Source organism: Vittaforma corneae, assembly GCF_000231115.1.
Source record: "Vittaforma corneae ATCC 50505 unplaced genomic scaffold supercont1.1, whole genome shotgun sequence".
In the NCBI taxonomy this organism is placed as follows: Eukaryota; Fungi; Microsporidia; family Nosematidae; genus Vittaforma; species Vittaforma corneae.
The window spans coordinates 193,069-208,705 of NW_006889834.1; the positions used below are offsets into that span (position 1 = coordinate 193,069).

Sequence of the window (15,637 nt, forward strand, 5' to 3'; positions counted from 1 at the left end):
ACAGCATAATTAAATAAACTGGCCACAACCTATCTGGTCCTGGCAAAATCGAGAAATAATTAGAAACTAATTAATGAGATGTTTGACAGGTATTATGTAAAGAAAAATTTTTAAGGAGTGTTCAATGGGAAAAATCTTGGAAAAAAACAAAAATGAGAAGTTGAAAAGAATAACAAATATGGTGTTCTATACTGAAACATTGAGGCTAATCAAGTTTTACCTGCACAGCTTTTCTTTTGATACATCGGCTAAATCTCTTCAACACTTTGCGGATTTGCAAAGTAAAAAAGGAGATCAGAAAGATCATGGCGGTTTAGCTGGGGAAACATCAGTATTCAATGCCGGATGTACAGAAAACCGCAGTAGAGGCAGGTCTTCTGGTGACAGCAGCTCTGTGGAGTACAATGACATTAGAACGAGCGGCATTCATGTACGTTGTGATGATCAAAAATGTTTATTTCTTGAGGAAATGCGAATATTAATACTGTCGCTCATACCAACCGTTGAAAAGAGATCTAGAGAATCTCTGCAAAGGTACCACCTGTTTGTACACTTAATCGAATTGTCGCTGGACTGTCAAAAGTCAAAATATCAAAAGGTTAGCGAGTTTTTAAATGCCAATTTTGCCTTAGATGCAGACGACATTATTGGGCATGCGTGCAGAGGAAACTACGGCACACTCATAAACATAAATCCAGAGCTGGGGCCTGCAGTGGAGGAGTTGAGTATGCATAGAGAAAGGGCTCTGAGCAATAAAGAGATTCAGGAACTGCAGAGCAAGTATAAAATTCCAAAATTTTTAATGAAGATATTAACCGGAAAATTTAGAGATTTTAAAAACAGTTTAGAAGAAGATTGTTATTTTCTGTTGCATGGCCTACGAACGTGTTCTTCCAACGTGTTTTTGAAAATATTTGATGGTGATATGCAGGCTCTATCTTCCCAGGAACATAGTTTTACAAAACTAATGTTTCTGCTGATCTATCCTAATTCTGACTTAAGAACCTTTGAGAGGTGTTTTGAAGATCTGTTTTTCGAAACATTTGATGACGACTATCTTATTGGATTGGACTTTCTCGCCTTCTCTCGAAAGTGCCAATTTTATTTCGATTATTTGATTCAAAATATTCCCTTGAACTGTGTCACTGTCGAGAGTCTAGTCAGGTTTGCCACCAAGAATGGCTTAAGGAAGGAGCCAATAATTGAGAAGTTTGGATGCTTGCTGCAGGACCAAAAGGAGTATGATCAGCTGTGTAGATTTATTTTAAATAACAAAATGAAGGGCTTTAAGTATAAAAAGGACTTTTTGGAGTACTTTATTGATAATTTTGATCGATTCAGATTTTTCATATCAGATGAAATGGCGGAAGACAGGTCCATACAGTTTATATCAAGTATGAGCAATATTGACTTCGTTGACGAAACGTCTCTACGAGACATGTTTATTTCTGAACACTTCTTTTGGTTTATTGATAAAATTATGAGCTCCCTGTCAGTGCGAACTGATTTGAGCGAGAAGGTGATATTAGACCTGATAAATACACTTTTTGAGCATGAGAATCGATTTAGAATGCCCTTGAAAGAGTATAAATCCATTTTAGCCAAGAAGCTCATCAGGTGAATGCAAGTTTTAAATATTCTCGAATATGTCGCATTTATTGATACTGCTTACAGTTAATAAATTATCTACAACTGAGAACGTGTTGATTTATTTGTAGTGGTGTGTTTTAGACATAGAAACTTCTTATCTCTCCGCCTTTAAGTGCTAGCTATACATATACATTTTATATCTAGTGCAGTCTATTTTGATTGCTTATTCTATTGTTTCTCAACAAAGATTTCTACCCCAATGATTGACGATCCCGTTTCAACAGGAACAACAATCATGGCTCTGAGGTACAGAGATGGGGTGCTGGTGGCTGCCGACAGTAGAACATCAAGTGGAGCATATGTAGTGTCCAGAATAACAAACAAGCTTCACCAGGTTTCCGAAAATATCATCTTTTGCGTCAGTGGGTCAGCTGCAGACACACAAAGAATCAAGAGAATAGTGCAAAGCGAAGTTAACAAGCTTAGTCTGATTGAGAATAAACCGCCCTCGGTAGACAAAGCGGCAAACATGGTCAGCAAGATTATCTATGAGAACAAGGACAACATGACCGCAGCCATAATCATTGCTGGATTTGATACAACATCAAAGATAAACAAGGTAGAACATCTGCGGAACCATTGAAACGGATTTAGACATTGTGATTGGAGGTAGTGGATCGGCGTTTATTACAGGATATTGTGAGGCGCATTTCAAACCAAACATGGAGCTGAATGAGGCTATTGACTTTGCCAAAACGGCAATTGGGCTGGCTATTAGAGCCGATAGTGCATCAGGTGGTGTTATAAGACTTGCAACCATTACGAAAGACAAAATAGCAAAGTATTTTGTTCCGGGGGACAGCATTTTAGCCAAATAAACAAGTGTTATTACTTGTAATTTCGAAATATGAATACGCATTATTCTTGTAATCTAAACCAACGGTATACTATTTTTGATAATTTAATGTGGATGGCTAAGAAATTGTGCAGATAACGCAAATGCTTAGTTAATAAGGATCACATCTAATCTACTTTAATTTTCACTGTGGTGAATTATGCCCGTCTGGGATTTTGCTATCCCTAAAGCACCTCTTCGTTTTTATTATTTTCATCAGCCAATTCATCCTCTTCGTAGTAATTGTGCTCATAATCATTTCCTGTCTCTAAACTACCGTGCTCAGAGCTATCATTGCAAACGCCATCATTGTTGTTGTCCTCATCACCCATATCATTAAAAATTACATTTGTATCTATTCCTGGGCATGTTTCGCGACTCCTCTGAAGTTCTGGACTCATGATTTCGATATTTATGGTTTTTTGAATATCCTGTCTAGAAATAGCCGAAAGATACTTGTCTGTGTATCTTTCAATCTCTCTCGGTACGAAAGTGTTCAGAGAAAGAGACCTTAGTTCTTGTTTGATTTTGTTTTCCATTTGTATTTGTGCCTGCGGCTGTATTGGATAGTTGAAGTTTAGAAGATCGTCTTCGGTCATGTCTGTAAAAATTTTCAGGATTTGAGGAAATGCAAATCTTTTAAGAAGCAATGGGCCCGCAATTTTAAACGGCTTACGCCTGTGAAGCCCTTCAACAAGCACTAGAGATCTGTTAATTGAAGTCAGCATTAAAGCAATCGGTGAAAATTAGATGGACTTGGTGCATTTTTACCGAAATGTCTATGTGCTAAATGTACTGTGAGAACACCGAGAAAGTAGCGCAAATGGGCTTTTGCACTTTGAAAACATTGGAGTGATATATTCATGCTTCTTCAATGTTTTTATCTTTCACAAAATTTTTGGCCGAATGGATTTGTTCGATGAAAAAAATTTAGAAAAGCTCAACAAAGACAATGCAAAGTTCAAGGACTTCTCGAGTGGCAAGCTCAACATCCAAGTATTCAGCTCTGCAGACCCCGCAACATCCTACGACTCTCTCTTGCATGTTAAGTATCTCTTTCAGAGAATGCTTCCAAAAATGCCAAGAGATTACATTCTACGACAAGTGTTTGATGAAAACCAGCGCTGCATGACCTTAAACGAGAGAATAGAGGGCAAGGTTAATGTATTCAGAATTATCGGAGCCATTCTATTCAGACCATGCTTTGAGAGATGTCTAGTGGAAATTGTATTTCTAGCTGTTGATTCAGAATATCACGTAAGTGGATATGGCACATTTCTGTTCAACTGTTTTAAAGAAATTTGCAAGCTACAATATTCAGCATTTTTCAAGCTTGGAAGCCTGTTCCAAAGTAAGAACATAATTGTCACCGATCTGTCAATATTTGATCACTTAGATTCCATCGATATTTCTCAACTAGAATTTCAAAATTCAGTTTCTGTTGAAAATAAATATGAAACGCACGAAGAAGTTAAAAGATTGAAGGTTTCCGACGATGCAACTCACCATCAACATGATAATACCGACATATTGGCCAATATACAGGCCAATGATAGATACACAAACGATAAAAATCTTTATTTACTAACATATGCTGACAATTCAGCAATTGGGTTTTTCAAAAAACAGGGCTTCACGCTTCACCCAAGATCCACCCAGTGGGCTGGCTATGTCAAAGATTACGAGGGTGGAACATTAATGGAGTGCAAGGTTCACAAAATGGTTAACTATTTGAGAAAAAGAGAGCTAGTAAAGCAAGCAAGAGACATAGTATTTGATAAGATGAGAAAAGTCAATGACTTTCATATTTTAAGAAAGAGCTCTGAAAGAGAAGAGATTAAAAAGCAAAGAGAAGCACATGCTCCAGATAGAACATGGGCAATGAGAACTAAAGAGGAGTTTCTATCCGACTTTTTGTATTTCATTGTTTGCTCGTTGCAAAGTCACCCGTCTTCCTGGCCTTTTCTTGAGCCAGTTTCTGAGAAAGATGTGCCCGATTATTTTGAGGTTATCAAGCATCCCATGGACTTGAGTCTGATTATGAGAAAACTAAAGGGCGGCATGTATTTTACGCTTAAGGATTTCGCACTAGATGTTTGTCTTATGTGCAATAACTGCTTTTCATATAACGGGCCTGATACGCAGTATTACAAATGCGCTGAAAATATCAAGAAATACTTTGAAAGTCTAATTAAAAGCTATGCATCAGCCATTTTACACTGGGGATTTGATGTGGTGTTTGGTGATTTTAAATAAATATTGTATTCTTTGTTTCTTCTGCCATCAGCTCATTAATATTTTGACTTTCTATGTGTTTGGACCCATCAGCAGACAAGCTTACTTCAGCATTGCTATGCTACCTAGCTAATCTCTTTTGTTGAGCTTCAATTCTACCCTTGCAATGAGTCTGGAGAAACTAAGAGAATTAGATCCAAACGTGGACAAAATGAGTTTGGAGGAAATATCAGAGCGAACCAAGATGATCAACAGTGAAATACGATTACTACAGAATGAAATTAATAGTATCAAAAATGAGATTCACAACAAGTCTACAATGGTTGCAGAGAATATGTCTAAGATCAAGCTTAACAAAATTTTACCATTTTTGGTTGGGAATGTTGTTGAGATTTTCGATAACCACAGTGGTGTTATTTTAACTTCAACCAGGCAGTATTCATATCTGTCAAACCTGGGGTTGGTTCCGACCGAAGATCTTTCAGCTGGAGACTCTGTTGCGCTTCACAAGGAGACTAACATTGTTTTTGAAAAGCTGCCACCCACATACGATAACAAGGTCTTAGCAATGGAATTGGATGTAAAGCCAGATGAAACATATGAGGACATTGGTGGCTTGGACAGGCAAATTGAGGAGTTGAATGAGGCGATTGTGCTTCCGCTTATGTATCCGGAAAGATTCAAAAGGCTGAATATTACACCGCCCAAAGGCGTGCTGATGTACGGGCCACCAGGCACAGGAAAGACTTTGATGGCTAGAGCATGTGCTGCGAAGACCAGTGCTTCTTTCCTCAAGCTGGCCGGGCCACAGCTTGTTCAAATGTACATTGGCGATGGTGCTAGACTTGTGAGGGATGCCTTTGCTCTTGCCAGATCTAAAAAGCCATGCATAATTTTTATTGACGAAATCGATGCTATCGGTATTAAGAGATCAGCATCAGATAAAACCGGTGACAGAGAAGTTCAGAGGACTATGCTTGAGTTACTGAATGAACTCGATGGATTCACTGTGCACGATGATATTAAAATTATTGCAGCAACCAATCGAGTAGATATTCTTGATCCAGCATTGCTTAGATCTGGGCGCTTGGATAGAAAAATAGAGTTTCCACTTCCAAATGTTGAAGGCAGAAAGCGGATTTTACAGATACATGCAAGAAAAATGACGGTGGGTCCCAATGTTAATTTTGATGAGCTTGCAAGATCAACCGAGGGATTTAATGGTGCGCAGTGCAAGGCTGTATGCGTTGAGGCAGGTATGGCAGCTATCCGAAAGAGCAAGAATGAAATTGGGCACAATGAGTTTATCCAGGGAATATCTGAGGTCATGTCTAAGAAGAAGTCTAGTGTTGTATATTTCACTTAATAAATCCATTTTAGAGACTGGTATTGTGTTTGTGACTTGTGGCTGCTTTGCATTTTGCAAAATCAGTTCTATACTAATGTTCTGATTCACTTTACTATAAATTCTTTTATGGCTGGCAAGCATATTGAAGCTGTTTTAGATATTTCAGCATGGTAATATTTGAATCTTTTTTACTGTTTTGAAAAATTGCATTGATCTGTTTCAGTTTTGATAAAAACAATCTCGACAACAAACAACATTATGGGCAGTAAGACTAGGATACTGGTCTATGCTGGATTGGCACTACTCTCAATATACTTTACCTATGATCTCCCAGGTTCTTTAAATTTTGCACTCAACTTTGGGGCAGGAACTGATGAAACAAAAATCAGTCTTTTATACTCCTTCTACGCAATCCCAAACATCGTTTTGCCCTACTTCTTCAGCTATCTTGCGAGCTGCTCAAAACACGGACTACTGTGTTTGCTTTCAGTCTTTGTCCTATTGGGTCAGTTAACCTTCACCCTGGGAATATACCTAAATCAATTTTCAATAATGCTTATCGGACGCATGTTGCTAGGAATCGGAGGCGAGTCGTATTCTGTTGCACAAAATAAGATAATTATGGAGGAGTTTAAAATCAATGAATTGACAGGCATAATGGCGTTCTATAATTCATGTGGTAAAATTGGAACAATATTGACATTTCTGCTAACTCCTGTTATTGCTAGCTATTTTGGTGCCTTGGCGGCTAGTGGGTTTGCATTGGTTTTGGTGTTTTTTGGTTGCTTTTCATCATACAACAGTTATGCCAGTTATAAGAAGATTGGACTGGTGCCAAGCCCTACTGAGTGTCCATCAATCGACGCAGAAGATGTTGTTGATGAAAATGTTGCTATGGTTCAATGGAGAAGTCCAGGAAGAGGAGCAAGTGGCTGGGTTTGCTGGCCGTTCAAGCTGTTAGTGTTCATTTGCTTTATTTTTGGATGTGTTTGGTCACCATTCTACAATATTGCACCGATGATGTTCCACAAAAGATATAAAATGGGTATAAACACTTCAAGCTATACTGTTGGCATTATTGAGGGCATTTCACTTGGGATTCTCTTCGCGGTTAGTCCAGTTGTAGGAAAAATAGGAAACAAACTTAACCTTGTAGTCCTAGGCTGCTTAATATTGATTATCGCGCATTTAGACATCGTTCTTTGCAGTGTAAATCCGCTTCGAGCTATTTTATTGCTAGGGATTGCCTCACCTCTTATATCATTTTATTGGTCATGTCTGCCCAGGCTCGTTCCTGAGAACAAGCTATCTTCTGCATTTGCCATACTTTTCTGTGCAACTAACCTTGCCTTTGTTATTTCACCATTGTGCGTGGCATTTCTTTCAATTAAAAACACAACGTACTTGTTGGTTGAAATTTATTTAATTATACTTTCGTGCATGTCTTTGATCGCCCTGCTGATATTACTTTTCTTCAACGGTAAATACGATCTGAAATTGAATGATGTAATAGGTTGATGTGGGAGCAAAAAATTGAAGTTGTTCAATGAAAATGCCAAACATAGTTAAGTTTTAGATACTGGTGCAATCTTACAGTCAACACAGACTTTAAAACTAGGCTCGAAATATCATCAGCCAGCTGCATCCAAGGTATAAAATTTTTATTGAAAATTAAAGAGCATTGAATACCCTCCTCATAGAGTCTCTATTCATCACCGTTTTGTACTTCTTCTTATCTTGGATAGAAAGAACAACATAGATAATTATAAACGCAAACAGAACAACAAATAATGAGACAACGGTCTGATTATAGTATCTATTTGTAAAGAAGCTTTGAATATTCCAGTCTCTTTGATCAAATGTGAAAACAGCAAATGTATTAGGCACCAGGAATGTTGGAGCATCATATTGGTTTTTGTTTTCATCACTGCCTGGCACTTTCAGCGTAAAGTGGTTGATAAACAGATTTGTCTGCTCAAGACCAACGAATACCTTGTGTCTTTGTAGAGATGGATATGAAGATTGGAACGATAGACTAGTTTTAATGATCTTCTCTTCATTTTCATAAACCAAAACAAAGCAGGCGCCTGGAATGAAGTTGGTCTGGCTGTCTGCAATGCTCAGTGGAAGAAGATAGATCCCAGTCATTTCTAAATTGTGATCGGAATTAATAAGCTTAAAGGAATATGATCCATCGCCATCAACAGAAATAGTGTTTACCATTAATTGCTCAATACCCTTGTCTTCACAATCAAAAACTGTTAGTCCAACAACAAATCCAAGCTTTTGATCATTTTCCCACTCCGGATTGTCTATTTTAAAGTTAAACCTCCCTTCGGCTCTATCAAACTCGATCACTTGAATGATTGAGTTGGCAGGTTTATTTTTCTGTGCATCAATCTCATCTGTGACAATATAGACACTTTTAATGCCCTTTCCAAATGGATCGTACAGGAACATTCCACGTGGTATTCCATCTTCAGAGAGTATTATCTTGCGAGACTGTACATTGCTCTTTGTATCTGCTAGAATCTCTTTGAGGGGATACACAATCTTTGAAGCATTGTGATATACTTCAAGATTCTCTGCTTCCCTATAGAACTCCTTAAGCCGCTGCAGGTCTTTCAGGGCATTATCAGGCTCATCTTTGTAACTAATATTCTTGTAAAGATTCAGAGTGTACTCATTGCCTTTCCTAGAAATGAAAAGCATATCAGGCCTCGTTTTGCTAGCCATTTCTGTGAACATAATTGGACCAATCTCATCTTCGTCTATTTCCATGGTTTGAATTTCTTCGAATTCAAATTTAAAAGACTTTTTGTCGTCAAGACTTGTTGTGAACTTAAGTTGCAATATCAAAATGGCATTCTTGCCGTCTTTTTTAGTGTGTAGTACCAAGTCTGCATTCATATCACTTGTAACATCTAAATAGCTGCTTGTATGGACACCAATAGGAACACTGGACGGCTTTAATGAGCCCAGTTCTACAAACTCCGATTCATTCTGGATTTCTCCGTAGACAAGCTTACTACCATTAGTGAACAAAATAACTGGTTTGAGATTCTTTGGATTTGTGATTATCATTGGAGTGGAATTTGAGGTAAATACAGGGGTGCTTGGAATATCTTCGCTTTCAAAATCACACAGATAATTGTCAAAAACTGTGGGCATGTCGTCCCTTTTTACTGTGACGAGTATTGGAAATGGCTTGCTGTTAAATCCCTGAGAAATGATGTTCACTATCCGTTCTCCTAATTCTTTTGTGTTGATTTTCTTAACTTCTGCAGCCTTTTGAGACTCTGATGTCTCTATCAGAGCGATATTATTATTTCTATCCAGTGCAATCAGCTTCTGGTGCTCGTCGTCTGTAGTAAACGCATGTGAAAATAGCCGATATCCCTCAAGTAGTACTTTAACTCCAACATTCTCAAGTCTCATTTAGGGGCTTGAAACAAGGAGTTAGAAAATGAGATGATTGGAGTAATGCGGAATTCCATTGGCTAATAATGACAATATAAGACAAATAGGAGTAAACTTGCTGTACTCTGTGGGTACTGCACAGGTAGATGCAGGAGACTATAAGAATTAGTAATAAACAATGCTATTCTAGTAGACTTTCGTTGCTAATTCACATTTGTTTGTATTTTAGAGATACCCATGCTTATATAACAAATAAATAACGTTATAAGTACAATCAAGCATTTAAACAGATTTTGGAAGTGTACATGCTCCAAACAAACGTGTCGAGTATATTATGTCTTGCGATTTATTTAATGAACCATCCAATAACTAAGCCAATCAAGTATGAAATGCCTGCAATTAGAAGCAGAAATCCCTGTACTATAAAACCGTCCTTAATATTTTCAGATTTGAAATCTCCAAATATTGAAGATTCATCACGCCATTTTACTTGAAAGAGCTCTACAAGAAGTTCATTGGCTTCTGTAGGTAAACCTTCAAAAGCATTGAATGATAATAAGTCATAGGTTAGATTTTGTAAAGCACACAAAAATGTGAAGAAAAACAAAATGGTAGCTAAACATGCGCAGATCACAGTAATTGCTGCAAAAATACTGCAAAAAGCAAAATGCTTTTGTGCCAAATATGGATTTACCACAGATTCTTTTGCTAGTGTTGGATCAAGGCCCTGGAATAAAGGCGCCTGCACTTGTAAAGGTTGCTGATATTGTGGCGCTGGGGATGCTGCAGGGGGTGGCGGATAGCTCGGAGGTTGCATCTGCTGTGGTGGCATTGATGTATCCTGTGCACTTTGGACTGGAGGAGGTGGATAGCTCGGAGGTTGCATCTGTGGTGCAGGTGACACTGCCTGTTGATAGCTTGGAGGTTGCATCTGTGGTGCTTGTGACACTGCCTGTTGATAGTTCGGAGGTGGATAACTTGGGGGCTGCATCTGTGGTGCAGGTGATACTGCCTGTTGATATCCAGCAGTGCCCTGGTATCCGGGATTATTTGGTTGCTGGTATGGCTGGTAGTTTGGGTAATTCATAAGGGGCTAACACTGCAACTGTTTGACAATTATAAATAAAAAAGGAGAGTATCAAAACAAAATTATGATTGGGTCTAACGTCTTGTGTATTGCATGCCCATTTAACTTTAAAGTTGAATGGTAAGTGTAGCAGACCATACTTTAATAAATATTAACACACAACAGCTCCAGTTATGAAACTTTTATAAATCCTAATTTATTGCTTTATAGCACCCATATACCTACCGTTAGCATCCAGCACCCATATTACTATAAAAAATACCAACTGTGTGATAGCTCTTGAAATCAAGGCTTTTTTATCATTGTCGTCGTCCGTAACTACATCAATTACCATGAGTATGCTTCCTATTGTTCTAATTAAAAAGAAAATCCATAGTCCAAATACAAGATATGCAACTATAAAGCAATATACACCCTTGTAAACGCCATAAAAGGGATTTGGTCTTGGCTCATTTGGCTGCGCTGTGGGGTTTTCACCCTGCGGTTGATATGGAGCGTTACCATAGTTCATATAAAGGGACAAGATATTCGTATTTAAATAGCCAAAGGAGTAACTAATTTATTGACCAACTTTACTCCTTATAAATGACACATCTTTCAAAAACATACCAGTTATTTAGTGGAGTTAATATAGTCTTTGAGACAGGGCATTGTGCTCCAAGATCGCTGGCGCATGCTTGATTCTGTCCTGCTATACTTAATTTCTTTTGTAAGTATTTGTCGTTTTTTGAATGGGATGCTAATTCGCCGCTAGCATGTCTCAAATTCTCCAATTGGTTTGCATTACCCTATGGAAAATGATGAGGAAAATGAAACAAAGTCCAAGTTTCTGGGAAAAGCCCTAGAATTTTCAAGAAATATCGAAAATCTGACAGAAGACCTTCTTCAGCTACTCAAATCAAAGGACAGCTCTGTTTTGGATGCAATAAGACCCATCATAGAGCCAAAAAGAAAGGCATCAGTAGTATTGGAGTTTTACAACTCATACCTCCAATCAGCTCAAGCATTCAAAGATGTTGAGAGCAGAATTAAAGAGGCGGGAATTACAACAAAATCTAAGCTGAAAATAGAAGACTTGGAGTCGAGCTCAACCCTTGATTTACTCGATGTGCTCATAAAGAAGATTGGCGAGCTAGAAGAGCATCCAGAAATTAAAATTGCACATAAACTTGCTGCAGAACAAAGGCAGAGTCTCAACAAATATCTGGAGATTGTTAAAGACACGGTCCTTGACTCGCTTAAAAGACTGCCAAAGGTTGTGGATAAACTTGACTTATACTCAAGGTTTATATTGAAACATCATGATTCTGATCAGTACTTAAAAGAGTACATTGAGGTCTGTCAATCAAGACTCAGCTTTTTTGAAATTGAAAATAAAGAAACAGCTATTCTCCAACAAACAAAAAATCTAACAGAGCATTTCAACATGATCAAAGAACTCAACACCAGAATACTGGGCAGGAAATTTTCAAGAGTAATTAACGATGGAATGATCCAGTTTCTGGTTCTAGATTTGAAAACAATTCTGGGCTCGTATCTATTAAAAATTGAAAAGAGCCAATCTCCTTTTCACATTCCATTTTTAATACAGCTATACGCAAGACTTAGACACAGCGATGGAGACATGGTCAGGGAAATTGAGCAACTATTTGAGCTGAAGCCTGAAATAATGAAGCTGATATTCAATTGCTTTATCCAGTTCTTTGGGCAGTTGGATCTTCTTGAAGCTCCAAACAAGGAGCTGGGATCCGAGAAGATGACTATTCTTCTAGCAAGCATCCTTGAGCAGTTCGCTCTGAATAAAGATGCAAAAAGAGAATGGGTGTCGTCTTTTGGATCTTCCTTTGGAATTTTCAATATTGACGAACTTAACTTTAACCTGTGTGAAAAATGTCTGTTGAAGATCACCGCTCTGTCAGAGCAGCTAAATATCCGAGATCAGTCAATATACACTATAAACAACATACACGCTCTTCGGAACTACTTTTTGAAGTTTTCTGGACTCGACATTAAACAGCTCATTTACAAAAACTGTGAAACAATCATCGGCGTCTTAAAAATTGAGTTAGAGTCGAGATCCCCAACAGAAGCCTACAAGCTCATACTCAATGAACTATCGTTGGCTCGTCAATGCTATTTACCTGAGGAAGAAAGAGACTATATTGCACAGAAGATAAAACAAATGGTTGAAGATGGTATATCCAAGAAGACAATACAGGGAAATCCTCATGCACTACTACAAAGTATTCCTGAAGCATATACAGGCAACAAACCCAAATGACATAATAAAACTGTTTACTTTAAGTTGTTACCCAAACGGTTATGTTATATGTTTTTATTATCGATGATATATTCTGTCAGCTATCACTAAATGCATAAATGCTTATTACTCAATATATAGGCTTGGCAAAAATACAATACCCCGTCGCATGCATGTGCTTGCTTGTGAGAATTTTTCGCTAATTTTGGTGTCACCAATGATATCGCCAACATTAATCATTTCTCTGCAGCACTCATCCAATCGAAGGAGTAGCCTGACAAATGAGCCTTCTTGAATACAATGCTTAGTAACAATGCTCCCAAGACTTAATCCAGAACACCAGTCATAGACAGCCTGTATATAGCTCAAATTGAGTTCTTGGAATTTGGGTATGTTCATTTCAGCCAAGTCTTTACCAAGAATGTCGTGATATTTTTGCAATATATTTGCTTTTGCCTCGAGTTCTGGAGATATTTCATATTCTTCCGGCTGATCTTCGTTTAGCATTGAGCTGAATAGTGCAATAGTCTCGCTCGGCGAAAAAGACTCAAACTCATTGTTGAATATGAGCTCGGTGACAAGAACATCATTTACAGTCCTAATTTCAGCAGCAACTCGGCCTTTGAGTGTTATTGAATCCGACAGGAACGAGTGTTTCTTCAAAAATGATATTCTGGCAGTATATTCATTCATCAAAGCCAAGCTTTCCCTGGAATACCTACTCCTTATAGAATTGATCTCATCCCTGGTCTGCTTTGAGCGTATAGCTTCAAAGTAATGTGTTTCGGAGTTTCTGCACTCAAGGAATTTGCATTTCAGCATGCTTTCAAAGCGGGATCTTAGCTCAGAAATCTTACAAATATACTTTATATCAGTTTCAGTGAAGTCAAAAGAAATAGGCAGTGCCTCTAACATAAAATACAACATCGTCAAATGTCGCCGCACCATTCTTGATGTAGTTTCTGTACCAGATGGGGTATTTCAGGATAAGGTCTGAACCTGCTGCCTCGGACGACTCAATTATTTCCCTAGTTAAGGGTATTGAGAACAGATTTTTACAATCTATATTAATATCTGAATTTGAAAACATAAATTCATGTTTAGACATAGAATTAATGGTCACAACAGCATTGTTTTTAAGAACAACTGTATCTCCGACTTTAATAATGTTTTTGAGAACAGAGGGTAGTTCTCTTGATATGATTTCCAGATTAGAGAAATATTCAAGATAATCTCTGCACTGCTCACAATCAACATCTGGAGTAGATTCAAGAACAGCAAGCCTTGCCATATCGGTTTTTAACGTTCTCTGAGATCCATGCTCTTTGAAACTACTCTTCATCAATTCCTCTACCTCAATGTTTGTCATAATAGCTGTCAATATTAGCGAAAAACTCAATCTAAATTTCGAGTTTAGATCTGCTGGAATGCCATTAATTACTTTTTTGATTGTAGAAATGTCAGACACTCTTTGGTCAGCAATTAAAACAGTCCCAACTTTGTCCATTCCTCTTCTTCCTGCTCGACCACTCATTTGAATGAACTCACCAGCATTTAGATATCTAAAAACGCCGTTGTCAATTTTTGTGAGGCTTAGAAATGCACAGCATTTGGCAGGCATATTAACACCCATGGCAAATGTCTCTGTTGCAACCAGTATTTTAATCAGATTTTCGGAAAACAGTATTTCAACGCATTCTTTAACAAAGGGAAGCAGGGCGCCGTGATGAATTGCAACGCCACGATATACTTGGTCTCTCATGGATCTGATCTGAGGAAGATCTCTATCTTCGTCTCTTAGGCTGCCCATTGCATTTTCCAAAAACTTCAATATGCATTCCTTTTCATCTGGAGTTGTCAGATCTAATAGCTGCAGTGATCTGCCATACCCCACACATGCTTTTTTCGAAAATGTGAAGAAAATGGCAGGGACAAGACCCTTGTTATTTACAAAGTTTCCCAGATCGTTGATTCGGAATCTATTTGCTGCTTTTATATTCTTGTTAAACACCGGCAAAGCTGTTTGGAAATTTGAGAGCTGATTCTCGGCCTTCTTGGATTTTGGGTCATCGATTGAAAAGACACTCGCGTCACAATAGATGGCAAATTCGAGGGGAACGGCTCTCTTGTTAGTTGAAATAACGTAGATACAGCGGTTCTTTGTTCTTCCTACCCACTCTGCAAACTCCAATGAATTTGGAATGGTTGCACTCAGCATTACGAAGGAAATGTGATGCGGAAGCATTATAATACATTCTTCCCAAACAACACCCCTTTCTGCATCATTAATGTAGTGAACCTCGTCAAACACTACATACTCAGTGTTGGCTAGAATCTCGGAGTTTTTGTATACTAGATTTCTGAGAATTTCTGTCGTCATAATCAGGCAGCTGGCACTCGGATTAACTTGCACGTCCCCCGTAATCAACCCCACATCAGGAAACCTTTGTTTAAAATCAAAAAATTTTTGGTTGCTTAAGGCTTTAATAGGCGATGTATATATTACACGATTCGAGCTTTTAAGACTCAGCCCAATAGCATATTCTGCAACTAGCGTTTTTCCAGAGCTAGTGTGTGCTGACACAAATACAGATTCTTTTTTTGAGAGAAAATAGAATGCTTGTTTTTGGAAAATATCTGGTTTGAAGTTTATATTGAGAACGGACTCATCAACAACTGCGTCGTAGTCGCCAGGCTCCCAGTCTTGCCGTGTCCCAAATACATGTCTTTCCAATTTCAAGTTTTTTAGCATTCTGCTTGGTTCCGAAATTGGCGATTCAAATTTTTGGTCCATGGGTACAG

The 15,637-nt window shown here is 38.1% G+C and overlaps 12 protein-coding genes across 12 annotated transcripts; 6 read left to right on the forward strand and 6 right to left on the reverse strand.

Moving 5' to 3' along the window:
* Positions 1–124: 124 nt before the first annotated feature.
* Positions 125–1,621, forward strand: VICG_00134 (uncharacterized protein; the record flags this gene model as incomplete). Its single annotated transcript, XM_007603525.1, has 1 exon — positions 125–1,621. The coding sequence occupies one exon, from the start codon at positions 125–127 to the stop codon at positions 1,619–1,621; it is 1,497 nt and encodes a 498-aa protein (XP_007603587.1).
* Positions 1,622–1,849: 228 nt separating this feature from the next.
* VICG_00135 (uncharacterized protein) lies at positions 1,850–2,233 on the forward strand (the record flags this gene model as incomplete). The annotated part of the gene is made up of 1 exon (XM_007603526.1): positions 1,850–2,233. One exon carries the CDS (start codon positions 1,850–1,852, stop codon positions 2,231–2,233), a length of 384 nt encoding a protein of 127 aa, XP_007603588.1.
* A 437-nt stretch (positions 2,234–2,670) lies between these two features.
* On the reverse strand, positions 2,671–3,213 carry VICG_00136 (uncharacterized protein; the record flags this gene model as incomplete). Its single annotated transcript, XM_007603527.1, has 1 exon — positions 2,671–3,213. One exon carries the CDS (start codon positions 3,211–3,213, stop codon positions 2,671–2,673), a length of 543 nt encoding a protein of 180 aa, XP_007603589.1.
* A 178-nt stretch (positions 3,214–3,391) lies between these two features.
* On the forward strand, positions 3,392–4,741 carry VICG_00137 (uncharacterized protein; the record flags this gene model as incomplete). Its single annotated transcript, XM_007603528.1, has 1 exon — positions 3,392–4,741. The coding sequence occupies one exon, from the start codon at positions 3,392–3,394 to the stop codon at positions 4,739–4,741; it is 1,350 nt and encodes a 449-aa protein (XP_007603590.1).
* Positions 4,742–4,886: 145 nt separating this feature from the next.
* Positions 4,887–6,086, forward strand: VICG_00138 (26S protease regulatory subunit 6A; the record flags this gene model as incomplete). The annotated part of the gene is made up of 1 exon (XM_007603529.1): positions 4,887–6,086. The coding sequence occupies one exon, from the start codon at positions 4,887–4,889 to the stop codon at positions 6,084–6,086; it is 1,200 nt and encodes a 399-aa protein (XP_007603591.1).
* Positions 6,087–6,293: 207 nt separating this feature from the next.
* VICG_00139 (uncharacterized protein) lies at positions 6,294–7,586 on the forward strand (the record flags this gene model as incomplete). The annotated part of the gene is made up of 1 exon (XM_007603530.1): positions 6,294–7,586. One exon carries the CDS (start codon positions 6,294–6,296, stop codon positions 7,584–7,586), a length of 1,293 nt encoding a protein of 430 aa, XP_007603592.1.
* A 153-nt stretch (positions 7,587–7,739) lies between these two features.
* Positions 7,740–9,506, reverse strand: VICG_00140 (uncharacterized protein; the record flags this gene model as incomplete). The annotated part of the gene is made up of 1 exon (XM_007603531.1): positions 7,740–9,506. One exon carries the CDS (start codon positions 9,504–9,506, stop codon positions 7,740–7,742), a length of 1,767 nt encoding a protein of 588 aa, XP_007603593.1.
* A 328-nt stretch (positions 9,507–9,834) lies between these two features.
* VICG_00141 (uncharacterized protein) lies at positions 9,835–10,575 on the reverse strand (the record flags this gene model as incomplete). Its single annotated transcript, XM_007603532.1, has 1 exon — positions 9,835–10,575. The coding sequence occupies one exon, from the start codon at positions 10,573–10,575 to the stop codon at positions 9,835–9,837; it is 741 nt and encodes a 246-aa protein (XP_007603594.1).
* Positions 10,576–10,771: 196 nt separating this feature from the next.
* Positions 10,772–11,086, reverse strand: VICG_00142 (uncharacterized protein; the record flags this gene model as incomplete). The annotated part of the gene is made up of 1 exon (XM_007603533.1): positions 10,772–11,086. The coding sequence occupies one exon, from the start codon at positions 11,084–11,086 to the stop codon at positions 10,772–10,774; it is 315 nt and encodes a 104-aa protein (XP_007603595.1).
* Positions 11,087–11,365: 279 nt separating this feature from the next.
* Positions 11,366–12,856, forward strand: VICG_00143 (uncharacterized protein; the record flags this gene model as incomplete). Its single annotated transcript, XM_007603534.1, has 1 exon — positions 11,366–12,856. One exon carries the CDS (start codon positions 11,366–11,368, stop codon positions 12,854–12,856), a length of 1,491 nt encoding a protein of 496 aa, XP_007603596.1.
* A 105-nt stretch (positions 12,857–12,961) lies between these two features.
* VICG_00144 (uncharacterized protein) lies at positions 12,962–13,762 on the reverse strand (the record flags this gene model as incomplete). Its single annotated transcript, XM_007603535.1, has 1 exon — positions 12,962–13,762. One exon carries the CDS (start codon positions 13,760–13,762, stop codon positions 12,962–12,964), a length of 801 nt encoding a protein of 266 aa, XP_007603597.1.
* Positions 13,722–15,629, reverse strand: VICG_00145 (uncharacterized protein; the record flags this gene model as incomplete). The annotated part of the gene is made up of 1 exon (XM_007603536.1): positions 13,722–15,629. The coding sequence occupies one exon, from the start codon at positions 15,627–15,629 to the stop codon at positions 13,722–13,724; it is 1,908 nt and encodes a 635-aa protein (XP_007603598.1).
* Positions 15,630–15,637: the final 8 nt, after the last annotated feature.